The sequence below is a fragment of the Heterodontus francisci genome, chromosome 25, assembly GCF_036365525.1.
Source record: "Heterodontus francisci isolate sHetFra1 chromosome 25, sHetFra1.hap1, whole genome shotgun sequence".
Lineage (NCBI taxonomy): Eukaryota > Metazoa > Chordata > Chondrichthyes > Heterodontiformes > Heterodontidae > Heterodontus > Heterodontus francisci.
In genome coordinates, this window is record NC_090395.1 from 62979590 (window position 1) to 63001777 (window position 22188).

Below are 22188 nucleotides of genomic sequence, written 5' to 3' on the forward strand. Positions count from 1 at the left end.
GGACTACAGCTGTTCAAGAAGACAGCTCACCACCACCTTCTCAAGGGCAATTAGGGATGGGCAATAAATGGCCAGTGACTCCTACATCCCATGAATGAATTTTAAAAAAGCTTCTGATTCAGGCAACAGTGCTATTGAGCCAAGGCTGACACCTACTTTCTTCAATAAAAGCAAAATACTGCAGATGCTGGAACTCTGAAATAAAAACAAGAAATGCCAGAAATACTCAGCAGGTCTGACAGCATCTGTGGAGAGAGAAGCAGAGTTAACATTTCAGAACTAGCAAATATTAGAAATGTAAAAAGTTATAAGCAGGTAAAGCGGGGATAGAGCAAGAGATAACAAAGCAGAAGGTGTAAATAGGATAAGGTCACAGAATAGCTGACCAGTAGGTCGTGGAGCAAAAGCAAACAATATGTTAATGGTGTGTTGAATGACAAAGCATTCGTACAGATAGGGTGTTAACGGACTAAAAACTGAGCAGCCGCAAGTACAAACATGAAAAAAAGTGGGTAAGCAAACTGAACAAACTAAGATGAAATAAAACAGAAAAAAAAAAACTAAAAATAAAAGTAAAATGGGGGGCCATCATGCTCTGAAATTATTGAACTCAATGTTCAGTCTGGCAGGCTGTAGTGTGCCTAATCGGTAAATGAGATGCTGTTCTTCGAGCTTGCGTTGACGTTCACCGGAACACTACAGCAATCCCAGGACAGAGATGTGAGCAGGGGGAAATGTTGAAATGGCCAGCAACCGGAAGCTCGGGGTCCTGCTTGCGGACTGATCGGAGGTGTTCCGCAAAGCGGTCACCCAGTCTGCGTTCGGTCTCCCCAATGTACAGGAGACCACAATGTGAGCAGCGAATACAGTATACTATATTGAAAGAAGTACAAGTAAATCGCTGCCTCACCTGAAAGGAGTGTTTGAGGCCTGGGATAGTGAGGAGAGAGGAGGTAAATGGGCAGGTATTACACCTCCCGCGATTGCAGGTGAAGGTGCCCTGGGAAGGGGACGAGGTGGTGGGGGTAATGGAGGAGTGGACCTACTTTCTTCAGCCATTGTTGTGCATTGCTCCTTTACCAAAAACAGTAAAGATTTATAGTGGTTAAAAACTCAAGTGCAGTAAAATCCTATTAACAAGATAACTGATTTGAAGTTAGTGACATTGAGATAGTACCTTCTGTACATAGAGCATATTCCCAAAAATCCAACTGCGGAAGTCATCCAGTCTTACTCCTGACAGTGGGTACAGTTGCCTGTATGTACTGAGCCAGCAGCTTGGGCAGGAACCTATAACTGGCCTCAGTGTGCTTGAGGGAGGGAGGATAACAGCCAACCTGGGTTCATGCTCTTAATCTTTACTCAGTGACGCCTGTTAGGCCATGGGAATGTCAGGTGAGCACAGTATCGAGCTGGTCTATGGTACCTAGCCCAAGTGGCAGTTCAGAGTGCCCACAGACAACAACCTATTATGTAGCATCTTTAAACATAATAAAACATCTCCAAGGCACTTCACAGGAAAACAAAACATGATAAAGCCATAAAACAGCATTACTCCATTTCTTTCGTTTGGGTGGGTGGGGGCAGGAGGGGACAAAAAAAGTGGAAAACTAAGTTTTATTTTATAAGCCACGTGCACAATTAATTGTCCCCAGTTCCTCGTGAGAGCTCAATATTAAAACAGAAAACAAAGCTGATCAAGTCGGTCAACTTCATTTCAAATCCAAGTATTTATTCACACGAGAGTACACAATCGGCAGGAAATGAGAAACAATATGTCATTCCACTGCCATTCCCACTTCAACATCCCTCGATTTGGAGTTGACGAGTTCACGCCGGACTTCAGGAGAAATATGTGGATGGCAGTGGATCCTCAGCAGTTCAAGCAATGACTCTTTTTGTTCGGAGGACAGATCCTCCTTATATCGCTGGGCAAATGTAAGCAGACACTGGTGCCATAGTACTGGCAGGTTTCGCTCATCAGTCCTGAACTGCAGGAAGTGAAAAACCAGAGCGTCGATAACTCGGAAGGGAAGCGCATACTTCTTGTCAATCATCAGTCGAAGGAAGATGCTGTTTGCTCCATTATATTCCATTTCTGCAATCTTCAGCATTGCAGCACTATTAACAGAAGATAGTGGTAAAGAGATAGGGATACTAATATCAACGAAACTGCAGATTATAAAATGCATGTGTGGCTGCACCATGGATAGCACTGAAACTTATAATAATTGTTTAACTAATTTGGAGAATAATTGAATTTATATTTTTAAACATGTGTCATTTTGAGTCAAGGTACAACCTGTGTTCCATCAGTTGCTTTTCTCCCTCCAAAAAATATCATTCAGTAATGGAAATTGTTGACTTTACTTATTTTAAAACAAATAGTCGTTTAGTAGTACAGAACTTGAGTATGGCTGAAGATAGAGACATGTTGTCAAAGCTTTTCATCTTGCACTCATCAGGACAATCCGCAAGAATAACCAATGTAAGGGAAAACAACAACTTATGCTGCATGAGAAGAGTGTGCTGATTGGTTGGTAAGTGAACTCTGATGGGTAGAGGCGTTGCCATGGGGAATGTAGCAGTTTACGGTGACTGACAGTTAACTTCCAAGCTTTGTTTGAAATTTAAACCAGGCAGCTTGACTCCGATTGGTCAAGGCATTGTATTTTCCCTTACTTTGGTTATTCTTACGGATTGTCCTGATGAGTGCAAGACGAAAAGCTTCGACAACATGTCTCTATTTTCAGCAATAATTGAGAGGAAGAACTGCTCTAGTTCAAATGGGTAGCAACAACTTGCATTCATATAGCATCTTTAACAGACAATAAATGTTCCAAAGCACTTCATAGAGATGTAATCAAAAACAAGATGACAGCCGATGGAGGAGATGTTAGGAGGGGTGCCCAAAAGTGCAAACGATAAGAGGTAATAGTGTCACAATTTCATAAAGGAGCAACAACTTACATTTAAATAACATCTTTAACAAAAAAATGCACTGAAGTGTTTCACACATGAATTATCAAATAAACAGTTCTATGTATAATTTTTCTTCCCTCCCCACCACTTATAAAGCACCACAAAGCAACAATTACCTGGTATGCAGAACTGGGATAGAACATTTTGTCAGAATGCTACTGATAATGATAGCTTCTCTTAGCGTGCATGTGCCAGATTCACACAAGGGAAGGAGAATACCTGTGAAATAAAAAAAAATTTAAATATTGCAATTAAGCATCCATTCCTGCCTTCTCCTCGTAAATTATATATTTTTTCTTGTCTCACTCTCGCACAATGAAAGTTAGAAATTCACTTGAACAGAAAATGCTGGAAATACTCAGCAGATCTGGCAGCATCTTGGAGTAGAGAAAAACAGTCAACGTTTCAGGTCGATGACCTGTCGTCATAACATTTCTGACAAATAAATTCAGACCTGAAAGGTCTGAACCTGTCTGTCAGACCTGTCTGTCTCTCTCTCTACAGATGCTGGCAAACCTGCTGAGTATTTCCAGCAGTGTGTGTTTGTATTTCAGATTTCCAGCATCCGCAGCGTTTTGCTTTTGTTTTAGAAAGCCACTTATTGAACCAGGGATGAATTGAACTGCTGACTTCTCTGAAGCAGACGCAGGAAACGTGACACTTGCCCTGGGTATGCTTTTCTCGAAGTCTTTGTGTTTCCAGCAACCACCAGCATCAGACTCCTAAAGGTACCTGTTCTTTATTATAGCAATCATTTACGGCAGAGGAGGAGGCCATTCGGCCCATCGAGTCCATGCCGGAAGCAGTCTCCGGTTGTAATTTTTTTTGTTGTCACCAAATAATTAGAATAGCAGGAGACACAAGAACAGAATTTCACATATTTGTACCAATATTTAATGGGATGGGGGGGTGGGGGGGGGGGGAATGCATTTATTTAAATGCATAGTGCTCTTAATTGAAGAAATTAAAATGGGACGTCCTCCATAAATAGACTGCCAACACTCACTGCCCAGGCTCGTGTGGAAAAAATGGTCATTTGGATGAAATGACAAAGGGCTGATGGCCCCAAAGCATGAACCAGTACCTCCAGCACTAAAATTTAATGTTTTTTGTTGCCACCACCGATGACTGAGCTGGAACCGTCAGCACTTCATCTTCACATTCTACAGTTCAAAATGCTCTCCAATCATAACCCAAGTTCAGAAGGGCAATCTACAATTTATTGCTACTTACAGTCAGAGTTGTACAGCACAGAAACAGGCCCTTTGGCCCATCGTGCGTGTGCCAGCCATCAAGCCTATCCATTCTAATCCCATTTTCCAGCACGTGGCCCATAGCCTTGTATGCTATGGCGTTTCAAGTGCTCATCTAAATACTTCTTAAATGTTGTGAGGGTTCCTGCCTCTACCACCCCTTCACGTAGTGTATTCCAGATTCCAACCACCCTCTGGGTGAGAAAAAGTTTTCCTCAAATCCCCTCTAAACCTCCTGCCCTTTACCTTATATCTATGCCCCCTAGTTATTGACACCTCCGCTAAGGGAAAACGTTTCTTCCTATCTACGCCCCTCATATTAGACCTTTTCTGCTCTCAGGAAAACAACCCTATCCTATCCAGTCTCTCTTCATAGCTGAAATACTCCAGCCCAGGAAACATCCTGATGAATCTCCTCTGCACCCTCTCCAGTGCAATCACATCCTTCCTATAGTGTGGTGCCCAGAACTATACACAGTACTCCAGCTGTGGCCTAACTAGCGTTTTATACCGTTCCATCATAACCTCCCTGCTCTTATTGTCTATGCCTCGGCTAATAAAGGCAAGTATCCCATATGCCTTCCTAACCACCTTATCCACCTGTGCTGCTGCCTTCAGTGATCTATAGACAAGTACACCAAGGTCCCTCTGACCCTCTGTACTTCCTAGGGTCCTACCATCCATTGTATATTCCCTTGCCTTGTTAGTCCTCCCAAAATGCATCACCTCACACTTCTCAGGATTAAATTCCATTTGCTACACGTTCTTCACAGTTGAAGTTAAGAAATGTCACCCCCTCCCTGTGCCCATTTCCACCTTATCGACATCCCAATGACAACTGATGTTGATCTACATATACATCCAACGATTGGAGTTTTGTAGAACCCTTTCCCAATCAACTGTACTATGATCAATGGTAGTTGAGGAGACAAAAACTTCCTGGTACAGTGTACTTATTGTTACAATACGGAGATCAAATAGGTAGTTAGAGTTCATTTCTTGAAGAGTATACTTGTCTCTCTACATTAGTTTTCACAATTGCCTTTACCAGAGGAAAGCCAACTTACCTTTAAACCAAGCTCCAGGTTTGAAAAGTGCTTTTTTCAAGGCCGCATAAAGGTGAAAGTTCAGACGTTTGTATTCTACAATGTCATCTCTCACTCGAGGCAAAAGCACCAAGTTATAAAATCTCTGCGCCATCCTCGCCTTCAAATTGGCAGAAAAGATCCTATGGGAGTTGGTGGGGTGGGGGAATAAAATCACACATAGTATCAAGATTGCATCTTTTAAAGAAATAAATAAAAATGAAATTACCCTGAAGCACTCTCCAACCGAAAGATGCAACAACACCTCAGTAGGCTATATGCTTTAGATACCGAATCACCAACTGCGATAATGATTAGGAATATGACAAGCAACTAACACCAACTCCACAATGCAAGCTTGTCAACAGTAGGGGGTGAAACATAATCAAAGAGCTGTTTAGAGGTGGTTGAGCAGAAAATACTTGCACTTAAAAAAGACTACACCATTTCTATAATCCTCTCCCAACAAAGCATAATGGCTGTACCATTTTAAGTATACCTACCAAAAAAAGGAGGAAAAAAAAAAACAGAAGGGGTACCTAGCTTTGCATGACTTCTGGTCCCTTACCTTGTTGCCTGATACATAGCTGCTGCTGTCCAGGTCTCTGGTTCGGTGAAGTACAGGATCTGCTCCCAGTTTGACAATGCCGGGATAATCTTAAAGGCTTTGGGAAGTTTTCCACTCCTGTACTTGCACAATACCTTTTGGGAAGCAAAATGTAAAATTGAACAAGCACGGCATTGTTATATCCATTGAATAGAGTGTGATTTTCTTCTTTTATTCCTGCCTTAAATGTTAAGGGCTCATTTTAACAAATAACATTTGCAGAAAAATTCAGTCAAATGCACTAACAAATGGACACTGATCACTAGACATATTTGAGAAAGGAGATTCTGGCCATGGATGGTTCAATGAAAATATGGGTCTGCATTACAATTAAATTGAATATTGAAATTAATAGCATTACAAGTTTGCCCACATGACTCACCATATGCTGCATTTCCTCTCTCAAATGGGTCACGACACAGACTTTCCCCAGTACAAGAGAAGCACTTTCCCCCAGAAGTAAGGGGCAGGGAAAGGCGAAAGGAAGATAAAGAGACCTTCAAGTTAAATATCTGTAGATGATCACACAGTTGTACAATGATAACATCTCACCCTATTGGCCCCAGATTGATACATAGGACAGACACGGAGATAGAGATAATAATTTAAATATATTTAGAATGTGCATATCTTTCCACTTCAAAACATCTTTTGGATCTAATTAACTTTTAGCCTCTCAGTTTGTTATCTAGCCATTTTTCTAGGTTATTTTTTTAGAAAGGGTAAAAGAAAATGCATTGGACTGGAAAGGTTAAGTGAGAGGTGTTTCACAGGGATCACTTATTTACAGCATTTATTAGGAATGAAGGGAATATCAAATATAACAGTATCAAAATTTCCTAATGAGACTAAACTTCGAGTGGATGAAATGGCTAATAGAGACTAGGACAATGAAAGACTGCAAGAGAAAACGGGTGGACTAGCAGGATGAGTGATAAATGCAGTTCAATGCAGAGAAATATGAAGCAATACCTTTTGAAAATAAGAACAGGAGAAAGAGGCATACATTAAATCTGAAGTTTGGGCGTGAAACAGAGCTGTGTTCTTGCACCCACACCTTTTGGGATTTTCTTCTCCCTGCTGCTTTCACATGCGTTCAAGTCCTCTGAAGAAGGAATTTTCCTCCACACAAGATCAGGGGGCAGGTTGTTCAACCTTGCCCGTCTAAGAGCGAAGTCCAAAGTACGGAAAGTCCTCATCAGGGAACTCCTCTTTGCTGACGATGCTGCTTTAACATCTCACACTGAAGAGTGCCTGCAGAGTCTCATCGACAGGTTTGCGGCTGCCTGCAATGAATTTGGCCTAACCATCAGCCTCAAGAAAACAAACATCATGGGGCAGGATGTCAGAAATGCTCCATCCATCAATATTGGCGACCACGCTCTGGAAGTGGTTCAAGAGTTCACCTACCTAGGCTCAACTATCACCAGTAACCTGTCTCTAGATGCAGAAATCAACAAGCGCATGGGAAAGGCTTCCACTGCTATGTCCAGACTGGCCAAGAAAGTGTGGGAAAATGGCGCACTGACACGGAACACAAAAGTCCGAGTGTATCAGGCCTGTGTCCTCGGTACCTTGCTCTATGGCAGCGAGGCCTGGACAACGTATGTCAGCCAAGAGCGACGTCTCAATTCATTCCATCTTCGCTGCCTCCGGAGAATACTTGGCATCAGGTGGCAGGACCGTATCTCCAACACAGAAGTCCTCGAGGCGGCCAACATCCCCAGCTTATACACACTACTGAGTCAGCGGCGCTTGAGATGGGTTGGCCATGTGAGCCGCATGGAAGCTGGCAGGATCCCCAAAGACACATTGTACAGCGAGCTCGCCACTGGTATCAGACCCACCAGCCGTCCATGTCTCCGCTATAAAGACGTCTGCAAACGCGACATGAAATCCTGTGACATTGATCACAAGTCGTGGGAGTCAGTTGCCAGCGTTCGCCAGAGCTGGCGGGCAGCCATAAAGACGGGGCTAAAATGTGGCGAGTCGAAGAGACTTAGTAGTTGGCAGGAAAAAAGACAGAGGCGCAAGGGGAGAGCCAACTGTGCAACAGCCGCGACAAACAAATTTCTCTGCAGCGCCTGTGGAAAAGCCTGTCACTCTAGAATTGGCCTTTATAGCCACTCCTGGCGCTGCTTCACAAACCACTGACCACCTCCAGGCGCGTATCCATTGTCTCTCGAGATAAGGAGGCCCAAAAGAAGACTAGGACAATGAAAGACTGCAAGAGAAAACGGGTGGACTAGCAGGATGAGTGATAAATGCAGTTCAATGCAGAGAAATATGAAGCAATACCTTTTGAAAATAAGAACAGGAGAAAGAGGCATACATTAAATCTGAAGTTTGGGGCAGCACAGTGACGCAGTGGTTAGCACCGCAGGTTCACAGCTCCAGCGACACGAGTTCGGTTCTGGGTACTGCTTGTGCGGAATTTGCAAGTTCTCCCCATGACCGCGTGGGTTTCCGCCGGGTACTCCCGTTTCCTCCCACAGCCAAAGACTTGCAGGTTGATAGGTAAATTGGCCATTGTAAATTGCCCGTCGTGTAGGTAAGTGATAGGAGAATTGACGGAAGGTGGGGATGTGGTAGGGAATATGGGATTAAACGAAGAATTAGTATAAATGGGTGGTTGTTGGTCGGCACAGACTCGGTGGGCCGAAGGGCCTGTTTCAGTGCTGGATCTCTCTATGACTCTGACTCTAAATCGTAAAATTTCAAATGAAATGGAATTATCAGTTTTATATCTAGAGGCATAAAATGCAAAAGCAAGGAGGTAATATTGAAATTGTGCAAGGCCTGAGTGAGGCTGTAATTGGAACACAGTTTTAGATGTTATAGGAAGGATAAAAATGTTTTTAAATGTTTGCTTAGCTCCACTGGGTGTTTCCACAAGTCAGAAGTTAGGGTTAAGAAAAACTTGAGTTAAATTTTTTAATTCGAGCTGCGTAAGTTAAAAGGATGACTTAGGAAAGGTATTGCTTCATATTTCTCTGCATTGAACTGCATTTGTCACTCATCCTACTAGTCCACCCGTTTTCTCTTGCAGTCTTTCACTGTCCTTAGTCACTAATAGCCATTTCGTCCACCCGAAGTTTAGTGTCATTAGGAAATTTTGGTACTGTTATATTTGATATTCCCTTCATTCCTAAAGAGTACCTCAAGATGAGAGAGGGTTTTGATAAAGTGATAGATTGTTTCCACTGGGCAGCAAGATGTATTAAGAAAGCACATAATTGAGATAATCACAAACAATTAAGGGGGGAGGTAGAACTTTTTTTCAAATATAGAGGATGGTTAAGAGTGTGGAATTCTTTACCACAAGTCGTTTGCTGCTTAAAAAAAAGAGGAATATTGAAAGAGTATACGGAGGAATTAGGAGAATGGGACTTGACAATGATGTGCGTGGGAAAACAAGACAGTGCAGAGTTTATTTATTTTTTTTATTCAGAGATACAGCACTGAAACAGGCCCTTCGGCCCACCGAGTCTGTGCCGACCATCAACCACCCATTTATACTAACCCGACACTAATCCCATATTCCTACCACATCCCCATCTTCCCTATATTCCCCTACCACCTACCTATACTAGGGGCAATTTATAATGGCCAATTTACCTATCAACCTGCAAGTCTTTGGCTGTGGGAAGAAACCGGAGCACCCGGCGGAAACCCACGTGGTTCACAGGGAGAACTTGCAAACTCCGCACAGGCAGTACCCAGAATTGAACCCAGGTCGCTGGAGCTGTGAGGCTGCGGTGCTAACCACTGCGCCGCCCTATTGATAGTTGAAATAAAGAACAAGAACAAAGAACAGCACAGGAACAGGCCATTCGGCCTTCCAAGCCTGCGCCGATCTTGATGCCTACCTAAACTAAAATCTTCTGCACTTCCGGGGCTCATATCCCTCTATTCTCTTCCCATTCATGTATTTGTCAAGATGTCTCTTAAACGTCACTATCGTATCTGCTTCCATCTCCTCCCCTGGCAGCAAGTTCTGGCATTCACCACCCTCTGTGTAAAAAACTTGCCTCGCACATCCCCTCTAAACTTTGCCCCTCGCACCTTAAACCTATGTCCCCTAGTAACTGACTCTTCCACCCTGGGAAAAAGCTTCTGACTATTCACTCTGTCCATGCCGCTCATAACTTTGTAAACCTCTATCATGTCGCCCCTCCACCTCCGTCGTTTCAGTGAAAACAATCCGACTTTTTCCAACCTCTCCTCATAGCTAATGCCTTCCAGACCAGGCAACATCCTGGTAAACCTCCTCTGCACCCTCTCCAAAGCCTCCACATCCTTCTGGTAGTGTGGCGATCAGAATTGCACGCAATATTCTAAGTGTGGCCTAACTAAGGTTCTGTACAGCTGCAACATGACTTGCCAATTTTTATACTCTATGCCCCGACCGACGAAGGCAAGCATGCCGTATGCCTTCTTGACTACCTTATCCACCTGCATTGCCACTTTCAGTGACCTGTGGATCTGTACACCCAGATCTCTCTGCCTGTCAATACTCCTAAGGGTTCTGCCATTTACTGCATACCTCCCACCTGCATTAGACCTTCCAAAATGCATTACCTCACATTTGTCCGGATTAAACTCCATCTGCCATTTCTCCGCCCAAGTCTCCAACCGATCGATATCCTGCTGTATCCTCTGACAAACCTCATCATTATCCGCAACTCCACCAACCTTTGTGTCGTCCGCAAACTTACTAATCAGACCAGCTACATTTTCCTCCAAATCATTATATATACTACAAACAGCAAAAGTCCCAGCACTGATCCCTGCGGAACACCACTAGTCACATCCCTCCATTCAGAAAAACACCCATCCACTGATACCCTCTGTCTGCTATACCGAGTCAGTTCTGCATCCATGATAACCAGCTCACCTCTGATCCCATGTGACTTCACCTTTTGTACCAGTCAGCCATGCGGGACCTTGTCAAAGGCTTTACTAAAGTCCATATAGATAACATCCACTGCCCTTCCTTCATCAATCATCTTTGTCACGTCCTCAAAAAACTCAATCTAATTAGTAAGACACGACCTCCCCTTCACAAAACCATGCTGTCTCTCGCTAATAAGTTCGTTTGTTTCCAAATGGGAGTAAATCCTGTCCCGAATAATCCTCACTAATAGTTTCCCTACCACTGACGTAAGGCTCACCGGCCTATAATTTCCTGGATTATCCTTGCCACCCTTCTTAAACAAAGGAACAACACTGGCTATTCTCCAGTCCTCTGGGACCTCACCTGTAGCCAATGAGGATGCAAAGATTTCTGTCAAGGCCCCAGCAATTTCCTCCCTTGCCTCCCTCAGTATTCTAGGGTAGATCCCATCAGGCCCTGGGGACTTATCTATCTTAATGCTTTGCAAGAGATCCAACACCTCCTTCCTTTTTGATAATGAGGTGACTGAGACTATCTGCACTCCCTTCCTTAGGCTCATCATCCACCAAGTCCTTCTCTTTGGTGAATACTGATGCAAAGTACTCATTTAGTACCTCGCCCATTTCCTCTGGCTCCACACATGGATTCCCTCCTCTGTCCTTGAGTGGGCCAACCCTTTCCCTGGTTACCCTCTTGCTCTTTATATTTGTATAAAAAGCCTTGGGATTTTCCTTAATCCTGTTTGCCAATGACTTTTCATGACCCCTTTTAGCCCTCCTAACTCCTTGCTTAAGTTCCTTCCTACTGTCTTTATATTCCTCAAGTGCTTCGTCTGTTCCTACCCTTACAAATGCTTCCTTTTTCTTTTTGACTAGGCTCACAATATCCCGCGAGATCCAAGCTTCCCGAAACTTGCCAAACTTGTCTTTCTTCCTCACAGGAACATGCTGGTCCTGGATTCTAATCAGCTGACATTTGAAAGACTCCCACATGTCAGATGTTGATTTACCCTCAAACAGCCGCCCCCAATCTAAATTCTTCAGTTCCTGCCTAATATTGTTATAATTAGCCTTCCCCCAATTTATCACCTTCACCCAAGGACTACTCTTATCCTTATCCACAAGTACCTTAAAACTTATGGAATTATGGTCACTGCTCCCGAAATGCTCCCCCACTGAAACTTCGACCACCTGGCCGGGCTCATTCCCCAATACCAGGTCCAGAATGGCCCCATCCCTAGTTGGACTATCTACATACTGTTTCAAAAAGCCCTCCTGGATGCTCCTCACAAATTCTGCTCCATCCAAGCCCCTAGCACTAAGTGAGTCCCAGTCAATATAGGGGAAGTTAAAATCACCCACCACCACAACCCTGTTACCTTTACATCTTTCCAAAATCTGTCTACATATCTGCTCCTCTACCTCCCGCTGCCTGTTGGGAGGCCTGTAGAAAACCCCCAACATCGTGACTGCACCCTTCCTATTCCTGAGCTCCACCCATATTGCCTCGCTGCATGACCCCTCTGAGGTGTCCTCCCGCAGTACAGCTGTGATATTCTCCTTAACCAGTAATGCAACTCCCCCACCCCTTTTACATCCCCTCTATCCTGCCTGAAGCTTCTAAATCCTGGAACATTTAGCTTCCAATCCTGCCCTTCCCTCAACCAAGTCTCTGTAATAGCAACATCATCATACTTCCAAGCACTAATCCAAGCTCTAAGTTCATCTGCCTTACCTGTTATACTTCTCGCATTGAAACAAATGCACTTCAGACCACCAGTCCCGCTGTGCTCAGCAACATCTCCCTGCCGGCTCTTCCTCTTAGTCCTACTAGCCTTATTTACTATGTCCTCCTCATTTATTTCACTAGCTGTCCTACTGCTCTGGTTCCCACCCCCCTGCCACACTAGTTTAAACCCTCCCGAGTGACGCTAGCAAACCTTGCAGCCTGGATATTAGTGCCCCTCCAGTTTAGGTGCAACCCGTCCTTCTTGTACAGGTCCCATCTGTCCCTGAAGAGGACCAGAAATGGCCCATTTCTGTGCTGCTTCATTCTATATTCAATGCTTCATAGGTAAATGGACCATGGAGACCCAGCAAGTCTCAGGTTCAATTTTTAGTCTTTGCAGTTAGCACAGCCGAGATGTATAGTGGCTGAAATACTTTAATCCCCATTACCACCCTCATGTGAAGACGGCTAGGCGAAGAACACATGGTTAGGATCATGTCTGTTATTCAGCAATCCCAGTTGTAAATTACATGCTGACTGACACTGACTGAAAACAAGACCACCCCCCCCGCCCACCCCCGGCTCCCAAGCCCCATGTTTCAATGTGCTTACTGACACTCATTGCCTGCCTAAACCATGAACAGCTATTTGGGTGAGATTCCAGAGAAGTGCTGCCTCCCCAGAACCATAGCTCAGCCTTCAGTAAAAGGAGAGAAGAAAAACTGGAAAAAAAGAACTCAAATCTCTTGTAACAACTTGCATTTACACAGAACCTCTAACAAATTTTAACAAAACATAAGGCATTCACGGAGACATGAAGGGAAAAACTGGCTAAGCCAAAGTAGATACTAGGTGACTAAATGTTTGTCAAAGAGCTGAGTTTTAAGCAGAGTCTAAAAAGAAGAGGTGGTGTGTGTTTCGGGAGGAAATTCCAGAGTAGGGGGCCTGGTTTGCTGATGGCACAGACGCCAATGGTGGGGCAAAGGGAGGGGAATGCACAAGAGGATGGAATCGACAGAACTGTGGGAGGAGGAAGTGATGGAGGGAGCAACATAGATAACACTCTCATACTGCACTATGACACAGAGAGAATACAGATTAAATTCCTCACACCTCAGAGCTCCCACCACGAGATTATGGGGACCCATCCAAGGGAAGAAAAAATAATCAACCTCAGAAATACCTATTGACAGGTAGCAAATCAGCGACAAGAGCTCCAAGCTGGAGGTGCTGTATGCCTCTCGGAGGATGGCAAAAAAAATTAATTTAAAAGAGGTAAGAAACGTGCTTCATTTTAAAGATGTCAACACAAATATATTTGCGTTACGCAGAAAATTGTTCAGTTATCGCCACCACATTTCTTCCTTTGTTCAAGAGTATGAAGCATTTTTGGTCATTCTATCCACTTGTTTCGCTCACTCTCCAACACACCACTCCCTCTAGTGGCATGGTGGAAATCAGTAAACTATAACATTAGCACCCAAGGTCGGAACGTGTTCCCTCGATGTACAATACCCCATTGTTATAGCTGCTGCCATGGCCAATAAAAAAATCATTTACTATGAATGTGGCAGAACCCTTTACCTCACGAACTCCCTTGTACACTTCCAGGACTCTGGGGTCAAGCTGAGGCATAGGGCGGCCAGAGATTTCCGACATGGCTGTTTCCACTTCTGTCTGCTTCTCCGTGATCTTCTCCATAATGATGTCAGCAAGGGTACGCCTTCAGTGCAAAACAAGAAAGTTAACTGACCAGTGCAGCCAAAATACATTTACATCAAACTAATGTTTGGGCTCAAAATGGGAGGGTTGATAATTATCCGAACAGACAAATTAGGAGCAGAAGTAGGCCATTCGGCCCCTCAAGCATGCTCTGCCATTCAATAAAATCATGGCTGATCTGTCTGCGTCTCGAATTCCACACTCCCATCCACTTCCGATAACCTTTGATTCCCATGCCTAACAAGAATCTATCTACCTCCGACGTAAAAATATTTAATGACCCCACCTCCATCGCCTTCTGAGGTAGGGAGTTCCAAAGTCGCTCAACCCTCAAAGAATTTCTCCTCATCTCTGTCATAAAAGGGCAACCCTTAATTTTAAAACAGTGCCCCCTAGTTAGGGACTCACCCACAAGAGGAAACATCCTTTCCACATCCACCTTGTCAAGTCCGTTCAGGATTTTATATACTTAATCAAGTCTCCCCCTCACTCTTCTAAACTCCAGTGACAACAAGCCCAGTCTGTCCAACCTTTCCTCATGAGACAACCTGCTCATTCCAGGTATCAATCTAGTAATAAAAGCAAAATACTGCAGATGCTGGAAATCCGAAATAAAAACAAGAAATGCTGGAAATACTCAGCAGGTCTGGCAGCATCTGTGGAGAGAGAAGCAGAGTTAACGTTTCAGGTCAGTGACCCTTCATCAGAACTGGCAGATATTAGAAATGTAAAAGGTTTTAAGCAAGTAAAGTTGGGGGGGGGGTGGGGTGCAAGAGATAACAAAAGAGGTGTTGATAGGACAGAGGGTCACAGAGAATAACTGACCAGTCAATCAATCTAGTAAACCTCCTCTGAACTGCCTCCAACACATTTGTGTCCTTCCTTAAATAAGGAGACCAAAACTGCACACAGTATTCGAGATGTGGTCTCACCAATGCCCTGTATAACTGAAGCATAACATCCTTACTTTTATTTTCAATTCCTCTTGTAATAAAAGATAGCATTTCATTAGTCTTCTTTATTACTTGCTGTACCTGCATACTAACCTTGTGACTCATGCACTTGAACACCTAGATCCCTCTGCATCTTGGAATTCTACAGTCGTTCTCCATTTAAGTAATTCTCTGCTTTTTTAATTCTTCCTGCCAAAGTGAACAACTTCACATTTTCCCACATTATACTCCTCCTGCTAGATTTTTGCCCACTCACTCAACCTATCCATTTCAGTCTACAATCTCCTTCTGTCCTCTTCGCAACATACCTTCCTACCTACCTTTGTGTCATCTGCAAATTTAGTTACCATGCCATCACTCCCCTCATCTAAGTCATTGATATAAATTGTAAAATGTTGAGGCCCCATCACAGACCCGTGCAGGACTCCACTGGCCACATCCTGCCAATCAGAAAAGGACCCATTTATGCATATGCTGTTTTCTGCCAGCCAGCCAATCTTCTATCCATGCTAATATGTTACCCCGACACCATGAACTCCTACTTTGCGCAATAACCTTTTACGTGGCACCTTGTCAAATGCCTTATGGAAATCCGAGTACAGTTAGTCAACGGGCTCCCCTTTATCCACAGCACATGTTACTCCTTCAAGGAACTCCAAAAAAATTGGTTAAACATGATCTCCCTTTCACAAAACCATGCTGACTATTCCCAATTACCTTTGATGACATCTTCCTTACACTATCACTAGTTGCATAGTTGGAACGTGCCATTGAACATCTCAAGTACATTATAATGTCATAAGAATAACCAACCCTCACTTAAAACAGTTCCGTGGATAAATTCATTGCCCAGTGTGATGCTGAGCCATTTAGACCAAAGGAACAGAAAAGTCCAGGTTCAACTTGTGCTCTGTGCTGGGTTTTTTAATCTGCAAAGATTGCAGTGGGGGCATTACATTGGCTTCAATATTTTGGAGTCAGCAGGTGGGCTGAGGGGGCCCAAAAATATGGAATATCAACCAGCTAGTGACAGCTCCTGATCGCTACGCTGTATACACACGTACATAACAGATGAGAAAACAACAAAGCTTAGCTGTGATGCTCACACATTCCGCAGCCACCTCACAAATATCCTGCTAACAATCCCTGTCTGACTTGCACTCAAAAGACAGAATTCCTGCTAGAGAAATCAGCAAGGCCACACTCGGGCACCTCTCCCCAGTCCCCAGAACTTCCAAGATTTTCCATGAAAGGCGATAATATGACAGATATGCTTTACCACAGGGGTTTGCATATTCAAAACACGTACATAAATAATATACTGATCATGTGCAATAGCAATGCTGTGCACTAGAAACACAGCTGCTGTGGTGGGGGTGTGAATTATTCAACTCCCCGTCCCTACAATTTTACATTTTAAAAAAAAATCTGACAACGCTCTTTGGCTACCACAGAGACCACTGGACACTCCACACTGTGGCAGACGGATGTCTTCCACATAAATCTCCATTTCCCACTTCCCAGCTGGAGGTGGACATTTGCAACTAGCCCAAAACTTGTGGGGGAGGTGCGGGGGGGAAATTGGCCAGCATCAGGAGTTTTGGAATGGAGCAGGCACAAAGCACAACTCAGTTTTCTGCTGAGCAGAACAGTCACTTCCACAGAAATATCAAAAAGCTTCAGGCGAGTATATTTACTGGACGTTACCTCAGTGGTGGATTTTTGTTCATGAACATATCAATTGCCTTTTCATCCTCAGGGTTCACTACGACTTCCTCACAATACTCTTCCTTTGCAATTGCTGCAGCCTTGTCCAGCGCAGGCCATTCATCATCCGAGTCAGAGTCATAACCTTTACCTTTTGAACTTTTGCCTACAAAACCAAAAACATATTTAATCGCCACATGCACCCAGGGGCCTCCTCGTCAAAATTCATCTAATTACTTTTATTTTAATGGCCTCTTATTAACTTCACCCCCTTGGTTTCACTTCCTCTGGTCTTTAGCAGAGGTCAGCCAGCGATCTCTTCCATGGCCACTTTGAACCAAAATGCTGGAGGTGTCCGAGGATTATTTGCTTCGAAGTAGACGGCTGCAATCGATAAGACAGCAGAGATGGGGAAATGTCATAAGCCAAGATACCAAATTGCCATGTTTAATATGGATTTGCTGAGCCTTTCCAGTGCAATATCTGGCTGTCTGCATTTTCTCACATCAACCTGTATTAAATACAGCAAGTTGGCCTTTCGACATGCAAAATCCTTGAACTTTTCTGTTGAAGTCTTGTCTACATTCTTTTAGGTGGAGCACCACCTGTCTTTTAGACCACAATCAACAGTTCCAGACTTCCAACTCTGGATAACCTTGAAAATGAGCGCAACCATTGTATGATTCGATCTACAATGCAAAAAGGAGGCTATTCGGCCCATCATGTCTGTGCAGCTCTCTGCAAGAGCAACTCAATCAGTCCCGCTCTCCCTCCCTTTCCCTGTAGCTCTGCAAATTTTTCTTCTTCAGGTGCTTAACCAATATCCTTTGGAAAGCCCCAATTGTATCTGCCTCCTCACCACACTCTCAGGTAGTGCGTTCCAGATCCTAACCACTTGTTGTGCAAAACCGTTTGTCCTTGTGTCGCTGTTGCTTCTTTTCAATCACCTTAAATAGGTTCCCTCTGGTTCTTGATCCTTCCCTTGGAACAGTTTCTCTCTACCTTCCTACCTAGATGGTTAATTTCTGTACTGCAAAACACACTGCACTGGTCTTTGCCTCTGCTCCAGACAGAGCTGTTAGTAATATTGCCCCAAAGAACTGAAAACAGTTTAGTAACTGATGCAATTGGTCTTGCAGCTTTTTCAAGATTACCTAAAACTGGATGCTGTAAATTTCAAGACTTTTGTTCTTACCCAAGTCCTGCCTTGTACCCATAGGGATACTGTACTCCACAAGTAGCGGGCAAGACAGGAGCTTCGTGTACATTCAGCACTAACATTACCGTCAATGCTTAGGAACTGGTAAATAAATTGGCTTAATGTGCTTCAACTCTCTGAAATAAAACCGAAAACGTTGAGATTGCGTAGAAGTTGCATCGACGTCTTAAAGGGAGGTTAACATATTAATACCCAAAACTTCATCAACATTTTCAGATGCTGAGACCCCTGTGAAATTTTTATCCCCCACCTTATCTATGCTCTGGTCTCCTGCTAGTCTGAAACAATGTGAGATCAAGGAAATATAGTTATTTTCAAACACTAAGAAAGTAATAAGGAAATATGTCTATAAATGATTAAATCTTCCCATTTTCACTTTACGTAAGGAAACAATAACAGCTAACCAAACACAGATTTCCCTTCCCATGCTCCTAGAGGTTCATTCATGCTTGGATGCAACTTGTTAAGCCATAAACCCTCACTAAAATAGCCATTGTTGGTGTATGTGCATCCCGCCATGTCGAGCCATGTACAATGTGACATTTTAAAGGTATACAAAATCAGCGTGGATCAACTCGTTCTGCAGTTTTGCGTCCTGCTTTCAGTTTCCCCTAAAGGAGTCACAAATATGTGGTGTCTTCGATTTTCTCTCAGGTACAGCAGAGCTGGTCACTTCCATTAGCAATCCTGCCTTTAGGAGTTTGCCCCATATTGCCCAATTTCTAACTAAATGATGGCATGCTTCACCGATGTCACATACAGATCTGAACTGTATCTTCGTGCCCACCCGTGTACTGAAAACACCTGGTAAGATGAGACCAGATACAAAGCTACTTTATTTCAAAGACAGCAAGGTGAACATATAAAGCAGCAGTTAAGGCCGGAGTGACAGTACTTGTCTTCATAGCATCACAAATAATGAACATATTACATCTTGCCCGATTTTTAAAAATCAAACTATGCATTTGCTCTACCCTTGGAGTCTGGATGAAAGCCTACTGTAGTACCCCTTTATGTTTACAACCGTTTTTGACCACATTTTTATATCACTGTGCTCACAACTAGAGAGCAGGGTCCAGGATCAGGGACTTCCCAACACAATGGTTGAGATGTTTATCAAATACCAAGAGAGGACAACGGATTGCTTATTGTATTCAGTATTTGTGGAACCAACATCAATGCCTAACTTATTAATATTTCAATCATGTTTCGTCTCAGTATTTTAAAAAGACATAATATATTTTGCTTTAAAGCAATTTAAAATGCAAGTCTTTCAAAATCCTGTGGCGAAAAAGATCAAAGATTCCAAAGTGTGACGGGGGTATGGGGAAACTGCACTGAAGCAATCCCCCTCAGTTGGTGCAATATACCAATACAAAAAGCTAACAATTGGTCAGATGATGATCTCCCTTCAAATCTCAACATCCTTTCAATTCCTTTAGTTTCTGACTGACCTGCTACACCTTTCTACCATTTTCTGATCTTAATAATACTAGAGAATCATTTAAAAGAATCTGTTGGATTGAAGTGTTCAAGACATTGGCCGAACAACTGCTCTGCTACAGACCCCATGTTTCAGGCCTTCAGAGAAGGGCAGTCTCCCATTTTACAAGTAGGTACAAGACGACTACTTGGACAACTTCCCTGGAGATAAAAACAGCTTTTGCTGGAGGATTGTGTTTGGTTCTGGGCACTTTGGGATGAATGTAAAGGTTTTGGAGAGGGTGGAGAGGAGATTTACGAGAATTATTCCAGGGACATGGAAAGACTGGAGAAGCTGGGGTTGCTCTCCCTGGAGCAGAGAAGGTTATCAGGAGATTTGATAGAAGTCTTTAAAGTCAAGAAAGGTTTAGATAGAGTAAATAAAGAGAGACTATTACCAATGGCTGAAGGGTCCATAGCCAGAGGGCAGATTTAAGGCAACTGACAAAAGAAAAGATGAGGGAAAACTTTTTTTGTGCAACAAGTGGTTAGGATTTGGAATGGGTGATGGATATGGAATCAATAGCGGCCTTCAAAAGGGAATTGGATAAATATTTATCCAGCGATATGGGGAAAGAGCAAGGGAGTGGGACTAACTGGATTGCTCTTCAAAAGAGCCAACACAGGCTCGATGAGCTGAATGGTCACCTTCTGTGCTGTACTATTCTATTATTACACTGAATCGTTACATCACACAGAAAATGTTGTAGATAGTAGGTCTGTCAGCTTCTGGAAAGAAATCAGAATTGCTGCAGCACAGAAAAAGGCCATTCGGCCCATCGTGTCTGCACTGGCTCTCCAAAGGAACAATTTACCTAGTGCCACACCCCCGCCTTCTCCCTGTAGCCCTGCACATTCTTCTGTTTCGGATAACAATCCAATTCCTTCTTGAATGGGTTAACTTCAAGTAAACACCCTTTTATGCAGCATGTAGTGCCAGGCCATTCAGCCCAACTGGTCTATGCTGATGTTCCACACAATTTTCCTCCCATCTTACTTCATCTAACTTTATCGACATATCCTCCCATTTCTTTCTCCCACACGTCCTTATCCTAGTCTTTCCTTAAGTCATAGAGTTATACAGCACAGAAACAGGCCCTTTGGTCCATCATGTCCGTGCCAGCCATCAAGCACCTATCTATTCTAATCCCATTTTCCAATACTTTGCCCATAGCCTTGTATGCTATGACGTTTCAAGTGCTCATCCAAATACTTCTTAAATGTTGTGAGGATTCCTGCCTCTACCACCCCTTCAAGCAGTGTTCCAGATTCCAACCATCCTCTGGGTGAAAACATTTTTCCTCAAATTCCCTCTAAACCTCCTGCCCCTTACCTTAAATCTATGCCCCAGGTTATTGAAATCTCCACGAAGGGAAAAAGTTTCTTCCTTTCTACTCTACCTACACCCCTCATAATTTTGTATACCTCAATCAGGTCCCCCCCTCAGCCTTCTCTGCTGTAAGGAAAACAACACGAGCCTATCCTGTCTCTCTTCACAGCTGAAAAATGCTCCAGCCCAGGCAACAACCTGGTGAATCTCCTTTGCACCTTCTTCAGTGCACTCACATCCTTCCTATAGCGTACCGACCAGAACTGTACACAGTCTTGACTAACTTGGTTAGAATTCAATTTCCTTCAAAATTCAAAAACAACTTTTTTTGTTCTGGTTGAAACTAACTTCAGAACTACTTTGACAAGCTGGTGTGATGTAGATTTAATCCCAGTCCTGTTACAGTACCTCTCATGCCCTCTCTCTCTCTGGTCGCATGGTGCAGTCAGACCTACCCAGGACCGTGGTTTGGGGTCTTTTCCCCCTCGACTTCTTCCCGACTCCATGCTCTGCCTCCAGCTCCTCCTGCTGAATCCTGGCCTGCTCCAAGATCTTGCGGGACAGTTTCTCATCCACATACTCATCTTCGGCCTCTTCCCCCCGGCCCCGCTTCTTGGTGCGGCTGATAGGTTTCACGGCGGCTCCCTGCAGAATCTGATCGGCCAAGGCCAGGCTCCTGGGCGCCACCCCGCCTTTAGCCGCCTTAACCTTCGGCATTTCCAATTAAAATTCACCGGCTCACCTTTTAAGAAAAACTATCCTACTCCCTTCGATTCTCAATTGCTCCAGGATCAAACAACCCCAAAAGCCTGCCTCGCCCACGTGGTCCGGTCACCCACCCAACTGCGCCTGCGCGTCATGTAACCATTTCAATGTAACCACTGCGATGAAACACACTGCGTTCCGTTCATTAGCATAATGCATAAGCAAAATACTGCAGATGCTGGAAATCTGAAAAAACTACATCAAAAGTGCTGGAAATACTCAGCAGGTCTGGCAGCATCTGTGGAGAGAAAAGCAGAGTTAACGTTTCAGGTCAGTGACCTTTCATCAGAACTGGCAAAGTTTAGAAAGTAATAGGTTGTCAGCAAATAAAGTGGGGTGAGAAAAAGAGAACAAAAGGGGTGTTAAAAGGACAAAGGCTCACAGAGAATAACTGACAAAGGAGGTCATGGGGCAAAGGCAAAGAGAAAGACAAAAGGTGTGTTAATGGTGTGGTGAAA

The 22188-nt window shown here is 43.7% G+C and overlaps 1 protein-coding gene across 1 annotated transcript; it reads right to left on the bottom strand.

The window, feature by feature from the left end:
- Positions 1 to 1711: 1711 nt before the first annotated feature.
- bysl (bystin-like) lies at positions 1712 to 21811 on the bottom strand. The gene is made up of 7 exons (XM_068057325.1): positions 21421 to 21811; positions 16935 to 17100; positions 14137 to 14275; positions 5889 to 6022; positions 5303 to 5463; positions 3099 to 3201; positions 1712 to 2121 (listed from the first exon to the last, which is right to left on the bottom strand). Exons 1-7 carry the CDS (start codon positions 21680 to 21682, stop codon positions 1779 to 1781), a joined length of 1308 nt encoding a protein of 435 aa, XP_067913426.1. The 5' UTR covers positions 21683 to 21811; the 3' UTR covers positions 1712 to 1778.
- Positions 21812 to 22188: the final 377 nt, after the last annotated feature.

Excerpts from the sequence above, each read along its gene's own strand:
- bysl (XM_068057325.1), bottom strand. The coding sequence starts at position 21,682 with ATGCCGAAGGTTAAGGCGGCTAAAGGCGGGGTGGCGCCCAGGAGCCTG. Across the intron at positions 6,023-14,136 it reads TGTACAAGGGAGTTCGTGAG|GTATTGTGCAAGTACAGGAG; the intron begins GTAAAGGGTTCT and ends GCTTCCCAAAAG. Across the intron at positions 3,202-5,302 it reads ACCTGGAGCTTGGTTTAAAG|GTATTCTCCTTCCCTTGTGT; the intron begins GTAAGTTGGCTT and ends TTTATTTCACAG.